The 20,958-nt window shown below is 47.3% G+C and overlaps 1 protein-coding gene across 5 annotated transcripts in view; it reads right to left on the reverse strand.

Annotated features, from left to right (window-relative positions):
* Positions 1-20,958, reverse strand: part of TSHZ2 (teashirt zinc finger homeobox 2) — a 438,233-nt gene that overhangs the window by 161,542 nt on the left and 255,733 nt on the right. For 2 of the 5 annotated variants that reach the window (XM_026014665.2, XM_072735556.1), the window contains exon 2: positions 17,110-20,058. In XM_026014665.2, coding sequence (XP_025870450.2) covers positions 17,110-20,058 — 2,949 coding nt within the window. Of the gene's footprint in view, positions 1-15,035; positions 20,059-20,958 lie in introns of those variants that run through there. The other 3 variants (XM_026014663.2, XM_072735554.1, XM_026014664.2) reach the window with 2 other exon arrangements.

Below are 20,958 nucleotides of genomic sequence, written 5' to 3' on the forward strand. Positions count from 1 at the left end.
CTCCTCATACCTCCCTCCTGCCTCCCGCCTGTTTGCCCTTCCAACACACGCAGGTGCAACTGTCTTCCGTGGGTGGCCCATGGCTACTGGAGCTGCTCTTCCTACAGACCCTTCCAGCTGATGCCCCGCCTGGGACGGCTCGTCACCAGTGATGGAGCGAGGTCAGAGTACCAGAGCCCACGCCCTGCCTCCAGAGGGGTCAAACTCGGAGGCATAGCTGACCCCCTGGGGCTCCCCGGCGGACAGAGGGGGAGGCTGGGCTTTCCCTGAAATCACACCCAGGCCTAGCTTTCTGCCCTCCTCTTATTAGTTTTCTCTGGAAGCACATTCCTAAGAAATGACTCGTCCAGGAATCTTCATACCAGGGTCTGCTTCTGGCCCCTGCACCCATGGTGCCACCCTATGAGACCAGGCGCTGGCAGGCTGCAGCCCCTGCACCAAATCCAGCTCTCCACCTGTAGTTGTAACTAAAATCGTATTGGCCCTTGGTTGCCCCTACTCATTTATGTATCATCTGTGACCATTTTTGTGGTGGAATGTCAGAGTCCAGTAGTTGCGATATATACTACACGTCCCACAAACCCTCAGGTGTTCACTCTCTGGTCCTGTGATAAAACGGATTTGCTGAGCCCTATGCTACCGAATGCTTTGAACACACTGAGCTCTTTCCTGCCTTAGGAACGTGCACTATTCTTTCTGCCTGATGTTCTCCTTCCTTGACTTGGTGGATGATCAATTGAGTCTCACTTTTTAGGTCTCCGCAAAAATGTCACTTCCTCAGAAAGGCCTTGCCTGCCCACCCATCTTAAAGTTTAGCCTTCGTCTTCTCTGTCTGGTTGCCCTGTATTCTCAGCACTCACGGGACTGAAATTACTGCCTTTGTTTACAGGCCGTGGTTCTCTCCAATGTTACCAACTCGCATGTAAGCTCCACGAGGGGTAGCAAGATGTAAGCTCCATCTTGCGCATTCCTGGATCCTTGTGCCTGTACGTAAACCGACTCAAAAATATCTGTTTCCTGACTGATGAGAAAGAATGTAAAACCCTTCAGTTGGCTGCGTTCACACCAGCTAGGGCTAGAAGTCAGGTGCTGCTTTATGACGGCAGCACCTGGGTAATCTGATCCTCATTTTGAATCTGTACTCCCAAAGCAATGGGAACATATTTCACACTCCAGCTGCATTAGTGCCTAGACATTTATTGCCTCTGGTATTAATTTGCTTGTTTTGCCACATTATGTAATGGGAGGTCACTTTATGTTATAAGCTATAATTTTTGAATTTTATGATATAAATTGACCTGCTTCAGGAACCTGGCTATAAAGAGACTGGCTGTCAAGGGGTCAAGGAAAAGTTATGCTGTGTTAATGGTTTTAATTAATGCATTAATTTCACAAGTTTTTTTTTTTCTTTTTTTTTTTTTTTGTGTGTGTGTATGTGGGGGCTTAATATGTGTAGGGTCCTTCTGAGATGTTCAAGGAGCTTCCTGGTGAGCCCATTCACACACATGTATATCTGTGATTCTGCCCACACACGAAAGCCAGAACCATCTTTAGACATGCCAATTGCATCATGCCATTCCCCTATTTAAATCCTCCCAATGAACTTAGAATAATCTAAACTCATCACCATGGGCTGGCCACTTGAGTCTGTGCTAAATATTCAAACTTCTCTCTGAGCTCAGAGTTCCGGCAACACTGACCTTCTCTGAGTTTCCCTCAATGCTCCCGGCTCTCACTTGCCTCAGGGCCTTTGCACTTGCTGTCCCCATCTCAAATCCCCTTTTCTCTCATTTCAGGACTGGTTCCTCAGTCCTTCATGTTTCAGATGTCACGCCTCAAAGAGGTCTTCTTGGAGCACCCAAAGTAAATGAACACTACTGCTACCTTCATGGGCTCTGAAATGAGCTTGTTTATCAGGTTGTTTTCTTGTTTCTTGTCTTTCTCCTTCTATAAGATCTTCAATGGGGAGGAACATATCAGTCTGTTGGCTGCTATATCCATGGAGCCTAGCATGGTGCCGAGACATAAGGAAATGCACAAGTAAATAACATACTATCAGGTAGCTGTAAATCTATAAAGGAAATAAAACAGGGTGATGGGAAAGAGACATTTGAGAGGGCTGGATGGCTCTAGATCAGGGCTTGGCAAACTATGGCCTGTGAGCCAAATCTAGCCCATCGCCTGTTGCTATGGGGCCCACAGACTGGTCCTCACATTTTTAAATGGTTGAAAGAGTCAAATGAAGAATGCTTCTTTATGATACGTGAAAACTATATGAAATTTGAGTTGTCAGAGTCAATAAAGTTTTATTAGAATATAGCCATACCCCTTTATTTACACATCTCCTATTACTCTTCTGTGCTGCCATGACAAATTGAGTCATTGTGACAGGGACTAGGTGGCCCTGACCCAGAAAATATTTACTATCTCGCACTTTACAGAAATGTTCGTTGAATCCTGATTTAGATAGATTTTCAGGGAAGAGCCCTTGAAGAAGATACTTTTTAAGTTGATATTTAAATAATGGGAATAGTTGATATAAAGATCAGAAAGACCCTATTTGAAGTCCCTCAGGTAGAAAAAACACTCATGAAATGGCACCTCTTCTCATTATGCTGTGAGCTTCGAATTAAGAATTTTATTTTTTATTTTTATTTTTTTTTTAAATTTTTATTTATTTATGATAGTCACAGAGAGAGAGAGAGAGAGGCAGAGACACAGGCAGAGGGAGAAGCAGGCTCCATGCACTGGGAGCCTGACGTGGGATTCGATCCCGGGTCTCCAGGATCGCGCCCTGGGCCAAAGGCAGGCGCCAAACCGCTGCGCCACCCAGGGATCCCCGAATTAAGAATTTTAATCTGGCAGTCGTGGGCTGGGCAAACTGGCACAGGGTAGTAAGTAGAGTCCTGTCAAGAGATAGGATGCACTTCAATGATCCTAATCTGTGGGGGGATGTGTGGGGGGATGCTGTAGAAACAGAGGTGGAGCAGGTGAAATGGTGGAAGTATTATGGAGGTCTAGTAAAAAAATTAGTAATGAAAGGAAGAGCAGTGGGAAAGATGAGAGAAAGAGAAGCATCCATCAATCCTGAGCTGAGGCACCAGGGGACTAATGGGACCACTCTCTGTCATTCGGAATCAGAAAAATTAGTAGGTGTCAGGAGAGTGAGCGGATGGTCTAGGTCAAGCTTGAACAAGATGAGTGGAATTCAGGGTCATCCTCGCCCCCACCCAAAATCTCCACTGATATCACAACTCCTCTGTGCATACCAATCTCAGCCCAAGTTGTAACACACTGAGCTCACCCAGTGCTTCCAGGAGTGTGCATCTGACCCAGGCTGAAGAGACAGGCAACCTGTTTTCCCAGCCTAAGGCATTGCATCAAGAGTACTGTGACCCTACAGACCAAATCAGCTCAGTCTCCATAGGTGGCACTCCTGGTGAACAGACACTCTACTGAAACCCCTAAGCTGGCAGGATATAACCCTGGTGCTGGTCCAGGCAATCTTGCTTTTCCTCTGAAAATGAAGACAAAATAGGGGGGAAATCTGAGTTGAATGATGGGGAAAGACCAAGTTCCAATGACATACGTCCTTTGAACTCAGGATTCATCTGCATGAAACCAACTCTATCCTTGGATGAACTGGCAAATTCTCTGGCTCACTAAATTAAGTTTGATTTGGTTTGGAGTCACTTATAAATAACAGATTGTGATAAACACAATTTCGAGTTAGCATGCTGAACAGTTTTAACTATTGCTTCCAAAATAATTTTGCGTCCCATCTTCTCAGAGTTACGGAAGATATTAAGCTAAGTCAAGAAGAGGACGTATTCCCTTGCCTGACAATCAAGGCTCTTGAGATGGGAAACTTCTGATACAACGGAGTTGTAGAAACAACTGAGTTGGTATTGTGTATCCCTTTATTAAGTGATCTCAGCAGAGTCCTAGAAAATTCTGGATCACCTCCTCCTTTCCTGGATTTCATTTCTCTCCTCTGGTTGCTTCTGTAGGTCCATGTCTACTCTCTGTTTGCCCCCTCTAAGGGACAATCTGGATGGTCTCATCTTCTTGGTCTGACTTGATTTTCTACACTAACCTAGGACCTTCCTTAGAGTTCATGCTGCTTCTTCACACAGGACAGAGTGTCAAATAGGCTCAAAGACTGAATTAAAGCTAATAAAGCAAACTTTTTTTTTTTTTTTTATGAGCACTCACAACATGCCAGGTACTGCGCTTAAAGAAGTGGGTCTCAAAAATGCAGGCCTTGGACCAGCCTCCTGTTATCATCTGGGAATTTGTTAGAAATTCAAATCATCTGGCCCCACCCAAGATCTACTGAATCTTACACTCTGGAGAATGGGTTCAGTCATTTGGGTTTTAAGAAATCTTCCAGATGATTCTCAAGTTTGAAAATCATTGTCTTAGGGTTTTGTACCAGGATTGTCTCCTGCAATCCTGTCTATCAAGCCCTGAGGTAGGACAGTTATCCCCATTTTATAGATAAAGGAACTGCATCTTGCAGAGATTAAGCACATGCTCTTACTGCTAGGGAGCAGTGGCATGCGGATTCGTTCAAAGCCACAAACCTCTCCAGTGCTCTCCAGCCAGGGTGGACATAGCACTTAGCACCTGTGTTCCCAAATCCCATGCCTGGCTCACATTCCAGTTGTCTGGCAGAGATGTTACCTGAGATTCACATGTCCTACTGCTGTTTTGCACTTTCCTAGGGAACCTTAGGACCATTTCTCAACCTCCAAGAAACTTTCCACTTAGACCAAAAAAATGGCTCCATGAAAAAGAAAAGGCAGCCACAGAATGGAATCCCAGCCTCATTTTTTTAAAAAAAGACTTTATTTGATTTATTTGAGAGAGAGGGAGAGTGAGCATGTGTGGGGTGAAGGCAGAGGGAGAAGCAGACTCCCCGCCAAGCAGGGAGCTAGATGTGGGCCTTGGTCCCGATACTCCCAGGATCATGACCTGAGTCGAAGGCAGACACTTAACAAACTGAGCCACCCAGGTGCCCTAGAATCCCAGTTTTAGACACACCTCAAATCAGGTCCACTGGGGTCCTGGAGATTGCTCAGTGCACCAAGGAATTTGTGATCATCAGCTTGCAACCTTGTCTCTTGAAAATCCCCTTTCTGAGTCCCCTTTCTCGTACACTGTATTTCTCCCCAGCTAAAACCGTGTGGTTTCAGATGCCACTTTGCTCACAGTGATTTATAAGCAATCGCTAATGTTCAGTTATAATTCCCCATTTCAGATGCGAAAATGGCTCATCATATTCACCACAAGGGCCTCTCTACAATGATATATAATTTAAAAATTAACACGAGGACAGAGGAGGCTTTGCATTTTTGAACTAGGAACTTAGAGATTCAGAGGTTACAACTTGATAAGGTGAGCTCAAGGAATTAGATGAGTCATTAAAGCAAATGCCTCTGTTCCGTGTTTCCATGACTTCAGAGCTTTTCTAGCATCTTCCAGTTCACTTGCACTTGTCAAAGTGCAAGCCCACAAATGGTATATTTATATTAGGGTATTTTTCCCCATTGTTACGAACAGTCTCTGATTCCTGACATAGACCTTTCCGATACAAACCATGCTGTCGGAAAGCAAGCAAAGCAGAAAAAAATCAATGCTTGATCTCCAGCAGGGCCAAACAGACCTGAACAGCACAACCAGAAAGAGCTTATGGAGATTCTCTGGAAGAACCCATCGCTGGCTCTGGGTGGAGATGGACCCAGAAAACTTTGGAAGGTCAGATATGCAGCACACTTATCTCCAAAGAAGCAGATGGTGACAGTGACAGTCACAGGGGAAAAAAGAAGGCAGGGACAGAGCAAGTTGAGCTGGTGCAAGAGGGGAAGATAGTGTAGTGATTTTGCACGTGTAACGCACGAGATACTTTGGTGCTTGTATTGGTTCAACCATTCACAACCCTGTGACCAAGCCATTCTCCAGTCTGCTCCAGCATCACGTGGTGGCAATTATGGATTGCAAATTTATTGACATTTGACATCCACATCAGCCTTTCTCTGATCAACAGAACTCTCTACCTCCAAACTGAATAATTACAGAAGACTTCAGCATCATGGGGATGCCAAAAAGTTCATTCAATCATTTTGAAAAAAAAAAACCCAATGTGTTCCTCCATTTCATCTTGCCAATAAATCTTCCGTTGGAGTGGGGACCACCTAGGGTTGATGCTTGGGGTGGGGGTGGGGGTGCTGAATTACAGAATGGAGAGAGGAATTAAATTAGGATTGAAAAATAGGAAGGCAAGCACTGCAGAGGCCTCTTGTTTTGTACCTCATAATTTCTGGAGAAGTAGAAAGATCGTGGCTTACTTTGATCAAGAAATGGATTCTCCTTGGGAACTAGGCACTAATGGCTCACTTAGGAGTTGGGAGTGATTTGGGAAGAACAGTTGTATCTAGAAGCCCACCCAGGGCCCCACGACATGAAGCCAAATTTTTCCTAATGTTCTACATGTCTTCTCGGTTTGACACCTCTTCTTCTTTCTAGGCAAGTATGGTTGTGAGTGGCCTGGAAGCCCCTAAAGCCCTTTCTTCTTCTCCATGCTCCCTGCCTACACTGCCTCCAGATCACCACTGCCTTTCCCTTCACCTCCTCACTGGCCTCCTGCTTTTGCCCTTGACCGCTCTCATCTATTCTACGCTCAGTAACCACAATGGTCTCCTGAAGGACAAAGTAGATCATGTCCTTGCCCTTTTAAACCCCTTCAATGGCTTCTCATTGAGTGTAGGAGGGAACGGTCTAAAGTTCTTGAGATGGTCTACAAAGCCCTGACCTACTTCATGGCCTCACCCCACCCCAACCACACCCCTACCCCTCCAGCTCAGCCCTCAACACTGGCCTTTCCCTGAATCAGATGTGCCAACCCTTCTGTTGTCCCACCTGGGATGTCCTGCCCCTGATTTGTCACATGACCAGCTCCTTCTCAACCTCCTTACTCTCCTTCCCTGACCTCCCTCCCCCTCCCCGTTTAAAGTAGGTGGCCCTGTCACAGTCCCTCACATTACACTCTTCCCTTGGCAGCCCCACATTCTAAGAAATTGTTACTTTTGTTTCTGTGCTCCCAAATGTGAGCTGTTAGTGCTGTGATCAACGTGTATCCTCTGATTAGAACGTAAGATCGGCTTCTCCTTCCTTCTAGGTACCATGCGGCCCAGCCCTTAGGACGAAACCTGGCTCGTGGCCACTTCTACAAGAGCATGAATTAAAGGACAACTGAACGAAGAAGGTCTCTGATCCTCCTGGTGCAGAGAATGCAGAACAGCTTGACTCATTCACCTGAAGCCATCTCCTGACTCTGCTCCCCTGGGTGAGCGTACTTCAAAAAAAGGCAGTTCTTAGCCCTCGTGGCGATGTCAGTCCTCTGGGCAAATCATTTGATGGTGGACTGGGACTGTTTCTCACTTTCTCATTCTTTTCTGGACTGCACAGAGCCTGACGATTCCTTCCTTTGGGGCTTCTCTTATGTGCTATGCACTGTGCTAAAGGGTTCCATCTGCTTTATCTATTCGATCTGCCTCACTGATGAGTGACACAGGCCTTACTGCCATTTCGCACGTGGGGGATGTCAGAGGAAGTGATGATCACCTCCTAGATACTCTCCCTTCCCTCTCTCCCTCCGTCCCTTTCAATATCTGTGGAGTCTGTACGTGGGGAGCTCATCAGATGCGGCCCCTGGCCTCCTGGACCTCAGGGGTGGAAGCCGTGTTCACACCCAGTCCAGTGCCCCACCACCTCAAAGCCCTACAAGGTCAACCTCATGGAAATGATGTTTGAGTATTTCAGTAAATCAAACCTGCATTGAACATCTGTCTCTGTGAGGCTCAAAAGATAAATTTATATGCTCGAGTCGGAGCTATCCTATGTATATCCACTAGCTTCTTGGCCTGATCAGCATCCCCTCTATGCCATCTTCTCCCCTAAACAGCTCCAGTCACACTGAACAACATGCATTTTCTAGAAGGAACCCCGCCCTCACTCTACCTCACTTAAAAGACTTTCCTCTCGTCATTCCTTTTGCCACGAGGTTCTCCCCCTTTTCCACCTGTTAGCTCACTTCAGACACAGCCTAGGCCTCTGCTTATTTGGCTAGATGTCCTCGAGCCCTCTCAGCTCCCAATAGCTCAGTATTTCTCTGGCGAGAGCACTGAGCTCAGTTGAAGCCTTGGTTTCCTTCTTCTGTGACCGACTGTCAGCGTTCTGAGGACAGACTCCGCCTCTGTGTTGCTCCCGCTGCAGTCCTTGCACAGGCCATAGGCCCTGACATGACGTTTTCACATTTGTCTTTCCCAAAGGGACATTCCCAAGATGCAAAATATGACTTGGTTGCAACACGTGATACTTGTGGCTGTGGCTATTATAATGACAATTGTCAGACATGTTAACTCACCCTTGATGCTAGGACTGCTGTATTTTAACAATTATAAGAGTAACTCTCTTTGATGATTTCTACATGCCCAATATTGTACCAGGAAGACACTTGGTGGGTTTTCTTTAATTTTATCCTTATAACACTACATTCAGCCAGGCTTCCTGTGGCCACTTGACAGAAGAGGCAGCTGAGGGTCACAGAGGTGACGTGGCCTGCTCTAGGCCTCTCAGCTAGGATGTGGAGATGTGGCCCTCTGGGCCCAGGCCTGAGGGGCTCCAGAGCCTATGGACCTCCCCCTGAGTTTTTAGCTCCCTGATGCTTCCCTTGTGGGATTTCTAGGCATCAGGAAGTCCCGTCTCCTGTGTCAGGCCCACCCTCCACTTCCAGAGTCCTCTTGCTTTCTATTCTCTTACATTTCTGGGATGATGAGGTCCTGATTGGTCCTTTGACTTCTAAGCCAGAGCAAATGCTACCCAATAGGGACCCATCTCCATGGTTACTGCACACCAGAGCATCCATAGGAAGGCAGCATAGGGGCAAGTGGGGGCTACAGCAAATATGGGGAGAGGAGGGAGTCATAAACAATTAAACATGACAAATTTCTCTGGTGAACAAAAATAGAATTATTTGACTGTGAAATCGAGTAATGTAGCATTGAAAATAACACAACCTGAACATCATTTTTTTTTCCATAGATGAAAAAAATACCAGATAAAACCAGGCATGGTGAAAGTGCCAATTCGCTGGAGGGCCCGAGAGGGAGAAAGTTGTCTGTGTCAAAGATTTGGGCTTTCAGGTGATTGAAACTTTTTTTTTTGCCCCCTCAATTTCTCTCCCCTGCCAATAACTTGGGGACAGGGTTCACATCTCACATTTGGTACAGCACCCAATAGAATTTAACTCCCTAAATACCAGAAAGGTTCTGGGAAACGTTTTGGTCAAAATTCTGCACTTGATCTTAGCCAGAAGGCCCAGAAGCAATCGGCCAAAATTCTGGCTTGAGGTAAATCAAGCATTTGCCCACACTTGGATTTCCTGCTCCACCATGGGCTAGCTCTGTGATCTTGAGGATCACCTCACCTGTCTGAGGGCTGATTTCTTCACCTGGAAGCTGAGTATCATAATAATTCTTTCTTTGTAGAGTTTTGGGTTAGGATTGATTGAGGTTATATGTGAGATGCCCTAGTACAAGAGCTGGAACACCGTAAAGGCGCCGTAATGTTAACCGTAAATGTTAATCCTCTGTCATTATTGATCACAGCGAGGACCGTAGTGGTAGCTGACGCTGCCAAGCACTGTTTTCTTACCACATCTAATCAACATCATCACCATCATTATCTGCATTGAAACTCCAATGCAGACCTTCCTAAGCATGGCAAGGCCACTGGTGATTTTGGACTGTAGCAAATAGAATTTTTCAAGGTAGCTGGTGGCAGGGAGAAAAAGTAGAAGTCAGAGGGAAAGAAATGCAGGTAAATGCTCTATTCCATCCTTTCTTGGGGCACCCAAACACCACCAGATACTTCCATGCCCACCCCCACCCCCCCGCCCCGCCCATGGCCCAGAGCTGATTTAATTAAATCTGTACTCATAGTCTCTCCTTATTTCTTCAAATAAAATGGCACAATCCATCTCACATCTTGATTTAAGCCTTCAGCAAACAGAAGGGGATTTTTTTGAGGCAGGTGATCAAGGTGGGGAATAAAGAGGAGAGGGAAGTTCATTGAGTACTCGCTTCCGGGGCCAGGTCCAGGGCTGTGCTCTGCCCTTACTCTCTTTTAGCTAATCCTCAACACAAACCGAAGAAGAAGAAAGGAACTCCATTTACTGTTGCCACCCAGCCTCTGCCAGTCTTGCTCATCAACCTGAACATGGGTTTCTTTTTTTTTTTTTTAAGTTTTCACAGCATCCCTAGAAGATGACCCCAAAGAGAATGCCCTCCATGCCTAAAATATGCAATATGCCTCCTGCAAGTGAAAAAAAAACAAAAACAAAAACAAATAAAAAGACCAAAGGCATAAAGACCATTCCAGGCAAAACAACCACCAGCACTTTCCACGTGGCCCTGGCTTTGGGGGGCACGTGGTCTCAACAGCAGCACAAAGTTCTCAAAAGCCCCCAAAGGTGACGGGCGCCTTCAGCTCCTGGCATCCCTCCTTCCTGCCAGGTGAGCCTCATGTAACATTTACACTGGATTTAATGGGAGAACATGACACGCACTGATTTTCAACAAACTCCTGTTCCTTCAGAGGAAGAGTCGGGAAAGAAAGCAGCTGCACGCCACATCCTCTGCTATTTTGGTCCCCCGAACGTGATCTCCGTGGCCTACATATCATTTAACAAACTGCCCTGCGATTCTTGTAGGGCGTGGCGTCCAGACTGATTTAAAATCCCTGCATTGCTAAAACTGCATTGTTCTTCATCAAGTTGAGTCATTTTTATGTGAAGTGTCAAGCTCTCTAACAAATAATTCCTGCCAGACAAATCAAGTTCCTCGTCTTAGAGCCGTGGCTAAATAGTTTATAGCTTTAATCTGCTCACCGAGGTGTGCAGTCTATGACAGTAATTATAAATGCAAGGAGAAATTATAGCTGAATGCTTTAACTGCATTAGGAGCCGTTTGATGAACAATCATGAGTGCCTGCTCGGTTCCAACAATAGAGGGCAAGTTAGTGTCAGTGCATTAGAGAGATTTCAGTTCTGCATGGCTTTTCCTCCCATTTACCACAGAATGTCACTTGTCTCCTATAAAGTAGAAAAAAAAGCACCGTGGAAAGCTTTAAACTTGATAGTTAAAAAAAAAAAAAGACAAAGAGAGAAATGCAAGGGAAACTGTTTATCATTATGATTTCTTTCTTTTTTTTTTTTTTTCCGCCTGTTTTGTTTGGCGTCTGGTTCGGTTTCAAATTAGTTCGTTGAAGGTAGCTGCTTGTTTACTTACTAGGTGCCTTAAAAAAAAAAAAAATCCCTCCCCAAGCCGTTTCCGTGAAATCTTTATAGAGGAAGACTTCCTTAAATGAAGGGGCAAGTTCAGAGTGGGCCCAGGCCGAAGCTCTAGCCGTCCTAGGTGTCCCCCCCCACCCCGTGAGGTCCTGCTCTCCATCTGTATCTACCTAAGCTAATGACACAATTCAGCTCTTTATTTTCCCCTCCTCACTTTCGCGGAAAGACGTTTTTAATTTAGCTGAAGAATTACACAAATGTATTTTAAAGACATAAATCCATATAAAAAATATGAGCTAATTAAAACATTGCACTCCCTGTCGCTCATGGATTTTCAATTTAGCGAAAGAAAAAAGAATTGCATCTGGTTAAATGAAAAGATGATACTGATGGCAGATTGGAGTAAATGAAAAATAATGTTACTCTATATTAAAGCACCAAATTATACACGTCAGGGTTGAGATTTCGAAGGTCCCGATGAGGGGGACAGTGCAAGGGAGAGGGGGACCGGCGATGCGCGAGGGAGGCAAGCCAGATCGCTTGCATAAAATGGAAACATTAAAACAGATGACACATTTGTTTCTTGCTGTGTTGGAGATACGCTAGTCTCATAGCTGACCCTGTTTCTGAATTCTCATTTTGCTTCCCCCGAGTGAGAGTCAGGATGAGGATCAAAAAAAGAAAAATAGGGTACGTGTATATTTTCACTGGAATGTGGGTCATCCCTTGGTTAGACACCGAATGGTACAGGTGGACTTGCCTGGCCGGGCGAGGCCTTTGCAGCCGGGGGAGCGAGGATGCCTCCCTTCACCCCGTGGGCCGCTCCCGGGCTCCCGACTTTCAATATTTGCTTTGCAGCTGGAGCCTCGGAGAAGCTCAGGGGAGAGGCTTGCCAGGCTCTGGCTCTTGTGCCACTGGTACAGCCTTTTTCTGGGCTGTTCGGTGTCCACGTGGCCAGGGGTCGCACCTAAAAACCATCAGGCAAGGCGGCGGGGATGCCAAGAGGCAGAAGAAGGCGAGGAGCGTGGAGCGGTCCCGGGCTTGAGTCCACCTGCCCACTGCCCTTGTGCTGGTGGACAAGTCACGAAACCCTCCGGCTCGTGGCAAAATCAGAATGTCATGGATCGCCACGCCTGGCTCGCGAAGAAGCCACTCAGTGGGAGTGTTGCTGTCATTTGCTATCGTTATGATCAAATAGCAAGTGGAGGCCTCCATGGGGGCACCTGGGGAGAAGCCACACGTCTACACACTTGAGGTGATCAAATAGCAAGCTGAGGGTTCCATGGGGACACCTGGGGAGAACACACGTCTACACACTTGAGGTGATCTAATAGCAAGTGGAGGCTTCCATGGGGGCACCTGGGGAGAAGCCACATGTCTACGCACTTGAGGTGAGGCTGAAGAACACGGGCCTCCCGTAGAGGCTGTGGAGCACTGACTTTTCCTGTGAACCTCCTAGTTGCCAGGCTCTCTGGAAAGGAATTGCACAGGCTGATGTAATTCTCACAAATTTTCTATGAGGGGACAACTGTGCTCCCATATTATAGACCCAGAAGTGGGCCATGTCTTGGGGAGAGTGGAAGAGTTAGGATTTGCACCCAAGCCGGAGAGCCTGGGCAGCCAGAGGAAGCTGTAACATCACGTGCCCCCCAAAGCCATCATGCCCCCTCCTGGGCCTCCTCCCGGGAGTCAGGCAGATGCCCCTCCTGTGTGCTCCAGTGAGCATTTACCCCAGAGCTGCCCATCTGCATGTCTACGGCGAGCCTAAAAGGCAGGCTCTTGTTCTGGTCACTGGTTTATTCCCTGGGATTAGCGCGGCGCGTGGCCTGGAGTGATAGCCTTCTGGATAGGTGATAATGAATGAGCGAGGTTATGAGATCGCAGGAATTCATGCAGAATCTCTCTGCCTCCTTTTCCTCCCCTGTTACACGGTTGAATCAACCCCTACCTTATAGGGCTGCTTGTGAGACTAAAGTGGAATAATGTTTGGAAAGAGCTTGCCGGAGGGCCAGCACGTCTGCTATTATCATCAGCACGTCTGCTGGTTCCCCATTACGTAGCCATTGCTGAGCAGAGGCTGGTGCACAGTAGAAGCCAAACCGATGTTTGTTGTAAGATGAAGGAAATGCAGGGAGCGGACACAGGAAGGAGGGAGGACGGATTGAGGGAGCTAGGGAGGAATATTTATTTAGTGGATGAATGAAAGGGTGATGCCTCGTATAGACATTAATTAATCCAGCCCATTTTGCTTTTTCCAGAATGTCCTATAATCCATGCTGTTAGGGTTGCCAGATTTAGCAAATAAAAATACAGACTGCCCAGTAAAATCTGAATCTCAGATAAGCAATGCACACTTAAAAAAAAATTTTTTTTGAGTAAAAATATGGCCCCTGTAATATTTGGGACACGCTTATTCTAAAAACTTATTTGTTGCTTATCTGAAATTCAAATTTAACTGGGCATCCCGTATTTTATTTGGCAAGTTTACGCGCTGTTCACCCTGAACATGTGTTTTTATCAAATCACCCACAACAAAGGCGGCAGCTTATTGGACTAGAATTCATTCTTGCCCCCAATTTCAAGGCTAGGTGTGCTGCAAAACTTGTACACCGTATTACACGATAATGACTATAATTTCAAGTCCTTATGCATTTTAGACTCATTGATTTGCTCTTTGTTTAATTTCTATTATTTGAGAGCATGTGGTTTTTAAAGGTATATACAAATACTTACTGAAATTGTTTTAGATTACTCATGTCCTAAAATAGGGATGCACATTTAATATTGCCTAATTAATTTTTAATGAAACGTTGCCTTTAATATTTGGCAGAGCCTTCTGCAGGATTTAAGACCTCTCTAAGAAAGGAAAGAAAATTCAGGCCAAAATTTGCGTCTCACAGAGAACACAGATACGATAGAGCTCCCAGATTTTCCATAAAATCTTGACCGTGCTTTCTAAGACATCATGTCATTTTGTACAGTTTGTGCTATCACGCATACCAACTAAAATTAGAGTTCCGGATAACAGGGATCTCGTTTTGTGATCATTGAAAAACATATATTTGCATAACTCTAAGCAGTGGGCAAGGTACTGGATGGATGTTGTTCTAAGAGAGGATCTCGAGGATGAAGGATTTCTTCCCTAGGTGGCCAGAGGGTCGGAGAGCCACTTCTGTGCAAATGTGGGAGCTATTCAGGCAGATTATAATATCATTAGTATTAATAAACACACCATGCACCCGCACCGTTTTTTTTTTTTGTGTGTGTGTACACACAACACACGTATACTCCTATGGTTTAGGATGAGGCTTAAATACTCAAACTTGTTTCTCTGTAATCCTATCTCAAGAGCACAGCATCACGGTGTTTATATACGAATGGAGCTTTGGTTTCATATAATAACTCTGTGATGTGGTGCTTCAAAGGTCCAAATCAGAAATTTTTATTTTATACAAATGCAGAGGGATGAGAAGAGCTATCCAATCTAGGTATTTAAACAGATTTGTTAGGTGCCTTTGTGTCGGGTTTTCCAAATGATCAGTTTATCTTTGCTTTCTTAGAACAGACATGTACGTTTCAGATTTTGACTATGGCTTTCTTTTTCTCCCACCTTTCTATTTACGTATCGCAATGTTTTGGCAGCGATGTTATTATTATTTTTTTCAAAGAATGATTACAAACCTAACAGGTGGAAAATTGGTCTTTATTGTAGCACAAATAAACATTACCTATTTGTCCTCTTCACCATGGTTTGGACCTGCCACTATGGGATTGGAAACATCTCTCTTCTCCCTGGGTATTCTGTATATATCCACCTTTTTTTTTTTTTCCAAGGACCAGCAAAGTATAATAGCAAGTTACATAAGATATAAAATGTTATATAGCAAATAAATAGAATGTTGCCAAGCCCCAAGCCCACTTATAGATTCAGTAGATGAATTTTGGCTTTTCTTTCAATAGTATGAGCTGAACAAATCATGCTTGGAAAGCAAGAGATGAATCTGCTAGTAACACATTTTAATTATCATGATAAAAACATGCAAACAAAATAACAGTCTTCATTTGGGCCCACGGAGCCATTAGAGTTATAGGATGGGATCCCCCTCCATCGGAAGCTCTTAGATCTTCTCAGTGAGGGGACAGTCCCAGATTTTCACCCTCGATTTCATCTTGACCATCCTCACACTTGGCAAATCTCCCCACCTGACGTGGGGTGAGCCCAAAGCCACACCACGTAAGTACCCCTCCTCCACCTGGAGCTCTGCTCCTGCTCATACCTTTGTGGCTTGATCTAAAAATCTCCTATCTAAAAAACAAATGCTCTGACACTAGGGGGTGGTGAGGGCTTTTGGGTGATTACTGACTGTCCATAATCTTACTGTGAAGTAACCAAAAGAACTAATCTGTCACCTAGCATGACATAAACTGGACTGGCAAGTGCGGAAGCTTTAGGTCAGGTCAGGTCCCCGTCTGGGTTTGGGTGGGGGGTGGGGGGAAGGCCCAGGTAGAGGACAACTTGAGTGTGTGTGGAGGTCCCTAGCATGTAGGGGGGTATCATGCTGAAGAGCAGAGAGAAGGAAGCAGACAAAATACCAAAAAAAAAAAAAAAAAAAAAAAAAAAAGGAGATGAAGGGATTACGTGAAGACCCAGCCCAGAATTCGAAAGCGGCCGGTGTGGCAAGTCTGCCAAAATTATTTGACCTTGGTCTCTGTCCTCTTTCCTGACGGTGACATAGAGAGTCTGGGCACCAGTGACTATACAAGGCACAGAACTTCTATGATACAAGATGCAAACGATCTTGAAGCTGTGGGACCGACCCCAAGTGCATCGGCAATGGGTGTTCAGAAAGTCGTTCGTTTCTTTAGGAAAAGCAAACTGTCAAGGGCATGCAGCGCATCTATCTTTGTTAAAAGCGGCCGCCGATACTGGTGTATCCTAAAGAAAACCAGAGGACGAGGAGAGAAGAAACTCGGCTTCCTCTCTTTTCACCCCAGTGATCTGCAGAGTGTATTTTGCTGCCGTCTGACTACAGGGCAGACACTCTTTCCTAGCAAACCTAATGGAGGTAAGAAACCGAGGGGTGGGACGGGAGGGTATAGCGATTGCCGAAAGGAAGCTGCCAAAAGCATTAATTACAAGTAATAGTAATAAAGTTCACGAGCCGATTAAGAAATCTCTGCATAGTGGCTGCCCCCAGGAACTCTACAGTGTTGGTTCTGTTGCTCACCCTCCACTCACTTCCTAAGTCATTAGCATCGCTGCGGGAAGGTGAGGGGGTGAAACGGGACAGTGACGTTAGTCCGTACGTATTAATTAAAATGAGGTGTAGCCTTGGCTGGACCTTCAGAGTTGGGCCTTGGGTCACTAAGGAGATCACGTATCCTGAAGCAGTAATCTGTGAACTCCATCTCTCTGAACCCATTTCATTCTATTCGCCAACTCTAACCTGGAGACATCGAGGTGGGTAGGACTTATCGTGTTCTAGTCTTTCATACAGATAAGTCCTATTCCAGCAGGCTACTGTCCTCTTGGTACTGGGAGACAGGGGCTGCCTCTACACAGACCCAGCTCCCGTCAAGAAGCTCCTCACAAGGCTACGGTCCCATCACCTGGGAGTAAAACCCATACCTGCAGAGCTATTCTTCATCCACGTCTGTTACAAACTGTGAATGGTGTTCGGGTGACTTGCTGTGCGTTTTGCTTAGGTGGAGTTTTACTGCATGTTTGCTCACAAATGTCCGACAGCACAACTTACACTTGAATTTAGAGTCTGTGTCCTCTTCGCCAGCTATTGTTTCCGGAGACCTCTGAGCCGACGACACCCGGGAGATCTCTTGTTCCACTTTGCTTTGCTGCTCCACCGCCAGGCGCGTCATGTCCTTCATTTGGAAACCTAGGTGCGACTCTAAGTGACTGATGTAGGTAGAAGGGGTTCTAAACTGGGAGGCACAGTCACTGCAATAAAAGATAGGGTGTCCCTTGTCCATGTTTTTCAGAAATTTTGTCCCGCCCGTTTTCCTAAGTTGGTACTTGACGTTTGCCAGCCAGTGGCTGATCGTGGTCATCGAGAGCCCCGTGAACTTGGAGATCTGCATTCGCTCCTGAGGGCCCAGGTCGGACAGCAGGTACTTGCCCTCGGATGTCTGGAAGAGGCTCGAGGCGAACTGCGCCTGCAAGATCAGGAGGTGCTGAGGGTTCCAGTTGGACTGCCTGCCTTTCCTCTTATGCAAGGTGGAGACCTCGCTGGAGACATCCTCGAAGCGCCTCACATCCATTTCCAGCTTCACGGGGGTGGCCCGCGAGGACGCGGCGGGCTTCGGGGTGGTGGCTTTGGGCAGGACCTTGACCATGTCGGCGATGTCCGACAGAGCGTGCTTCTGAGGTGGGGACGTACAGGATTGTGCTTGCGCGGACTCGGCCTTCTTGCTCTTGGACTTGGTCAGGTCGATGGGCTGATCGTTGCTCTCAAACAGGTAGCGCCTAGACACGCTGGCGGGCCGCGTCGGGGCGGGACTCAAGCCCGGCTTGTCCAGGACGCTGAGATTCGACTTGTGGAACATGGACATTGTGCTTGAGCTTGGGCTGGAGCAGGAGGGGGAGCGCAGGGGTTCCGTGGCCTTGCCCAGGTGATTGTTCAGGACGGACTGCAGGGCGCTGAGCGGGTTGATGCACGGCAGGGCGGGCGCCCGCGTGGGGAGGGTGCACCCGTTGCTGAGTGTGGGCGCGGGCTCCAGGGGTGGTCGTTTCTCAGGCTCGCCGCCCTCCTCCACCAGCCGGGCCTCCTCCTTCAGGAGACGAGGCTCGGCCTTCTTGGCTTCCGAAGGGGCTTCGCTTTTGGAGAAAGCATCCCCCTCACTGTGGCTGAAAGGCGAGGCCTCTTCCTGGGGGCTCTCCTTCCCGCACTCCTTCACGGCTTCCTCTTTGTCGTCGGGCTCCTTCTTCACTTGGGTGTATGGGGCCGGGTTGGTGGGCATGGACACCAGCGGCATGACTTTCCACTTTGGGGCAATTGGCCTCAGCTTGTTGGTGAGGTTGGGCCGAACCTGCAGGACCTGGGATCCCAGGGGCAGAGCCGGCTTGGCGCCCTCCGACAGCTGGTAGGCCGCGTGGATGCTGGGGTACGCGCTCCAGCTGGGGGCCCCATTCTGGGCTTTGTTGATGGCTGTGGTGACGGTGTTTTCCAATGACTTCAAGATGTCCCCTCCGCCCTTGGAGCCGTCCTCCAAATCCTCCTCCCTTAGGTACTGATATTTTATGGTGGGGTCTAAAGGCTTTTGCAGAGGATCATCATACTCCTCCCTTTTCATGACTCTCTCGTCCTTGTCCATCTCCTCTGGTTTGTCCTTCTTACTTTCTTTCTTCGGCTCGGTCGTGGACGCCGCACCGTCAGAGGCTGAGTTACCTGATGGCTTGGGGGCCAGAGAATCACTGTTCGGGGCATCTGACAGCGACTGCATTTTCTCCACGGCCAGGGGGTCCAGCACCAGCTGCTTCCCTTTCTTGGAGGCCGAGCTGGTGACCTTGAGGAAGTGCCCGGTGACCATCATGTGGGTGGTGAGCTGCTGCAGGGTGTCGTGCGAGCTGCCGCACTCCATGCACTTGAGGATCTGCGACTTGCAGGCCTCAAACTGCCAGGTGTAGCTGGCGCCGTTCTGGTAGCCGTAGCGGTTGTTGGATGACAGCTGCAGGCCACCGGTCTTCGGGGAAGAAAACGAGTCTGCAAAGGAGCCTGTGGTCGAATCGGGGGAACACGGGCGATTGACATCAAAGACGCGTTTCTTGGCCGGGGTGACCATTTTCGACGAAATGGTTGGTACTGGCTCCTTCAAAGGCACTTTTTGGTAATGTTTTGTTTTTATCATGTGGACGCTCAGATCTTGGAGGGAATCGAAGGAGTCGCCACAAAACATGCACTTGAGAACCTTCTGAGCGTCCTCCTTGTCCATATCCTGGAAAGCCCTCTTCCGGGGCTTCGAGTAGCTCGTGGGTCGCAGCTTGTCCTTCTTGCGGTTGTCATCTTGATAGTGGCCCGTCTCATTCATGTGCACGGTCAGCTCGACCAAGGTGTCGTAGGCGGCGCTGCACTGGCGGCAGCGGAACCTGCTGGCCCCGGTGAACACGGTCCCGCACATCTTGCTGCTCTGTCGGTACAGCTGCACCGAGCTGAACAGGCTGGGCTTCCCCACCGACCTGGAAGGCAAGTTCTGCTGGAGGCTTTTGGACAGTGCGTCCTGGTGCCAGTCGAAATCCGTCTTGCTGCTGCCATTGCGGGGGTCACAGTTGCGCCTCTCGCTGCTGGACAGCTTGAAGCCCAGGCCCAGGCCCGACCAGTAGGAATCGGACAGGATGTTGGCGTAGACGGCGGTCATTTTATCCATGCAGTTGTGGCTCTCGCCGGGCAGCTTGGGGTGCACACTGGCCTTCTTGTCCGAGACATCCCGCCCGCAGATGCTCTTGACGTCCGACACCTGATCGCTGGCATCGCTCAGCAGAGACTCGTTCTCCACGTCCTGGTTGGACAGGTGGCTCCCGGGAGAGTTCTGGTAGCTGAAGCAGCCCTTCTGCTCCGGACCCGTCTCTAGCTCCTCGTCTGTCCCCGGGTCATTGCTGCCCTGAAGCTGAGCTACTGAACCACTGTCCTCCTCCTCCTCCTCCTCTTCTTTTATTTCCTCGTCTTCCTTCAGCTGTTCCTCCTGGGCGTAGCCTGCGAGAGAGAAGAAGAAGAGATGAAATAAGGTGACAAGGGGACGCCTTCCGTCCTAGTTTCCCCACTTGGACCTAAGTGCTCCCAGGACCAAACGGAAGAGCAATTGAATCCACGCTTTTATGACCTGCAAACCATGGACACGGGAAAAAGCCAAATGGTGTGTTGGGTGCTATCTCGTGCCTTTTTCTTTTTAATTGACAGGAGTCACAAATCATTGTAAACGCCTAGAATCCCAAGTTAATGTATTATTTTCATGTCGAAGGCGTGCCACTCTACTGCTCCGATAGTGGGGCAGTTGCTAAATTTGTAGGTAGGACTTTCAGGAAAGCTGGATGGCAATTCAAATCCTACAAAGACAGAGCTCTACAGAGAAGGATGTTGGCTCATAAGAAAACTAGACTTGACCCTTGGCATCTCGGTGGTAAGGTTTCCCAAGACACTTGGATATACTGGCATACGATTATCTTAATAAATCATTTTTGAGTGCTCACAGGTAAATTAGATGCACAGCCATTATATTTTTGATAGCCAGTGTCTTTTTTGTTATAACATTTTTATTTGTAGAGAGTCGCACAGCAGGAAGAGAGATTATGGAGTATTGAATAAAATCTTCCATTGATAGCTGAAAAATTATGTAAGCTCGGCAAACATAATGATTTTAAAATAATAGCAAATGGTGTTGGAATGGGAGATTTGGGGAATATCCTATTATTCTCAAACAGGTTTATGAAGACCTTTTCAGACAAGGCTGAAAATGCCCTCTCGATCTTGTGCCTGTAATTTCAAATGCTTTGTGATTTGTGGGTACCCGTCATGAGATGCCAATTATACGTTTGATTTGTAGATGCAAAGTGCTATTGGGGATGCATGCCTTCCCTTCTCTGAGAGGATTTAGGG

This window comes from Vulpes vulpes, chromosome 14 (genome assembly GCF_048418805.1).
Source record: "Vulpes vulpes isolate BD-2025 chromosome 14, VulVul3, whole genome shotgun sequence".
Taxonomy (NCBI): Eukaryota; Metazoa; Chordata; class Mammalia; order Carnivora; family Canidae; genus Vulpes; species Vulpes vulpes.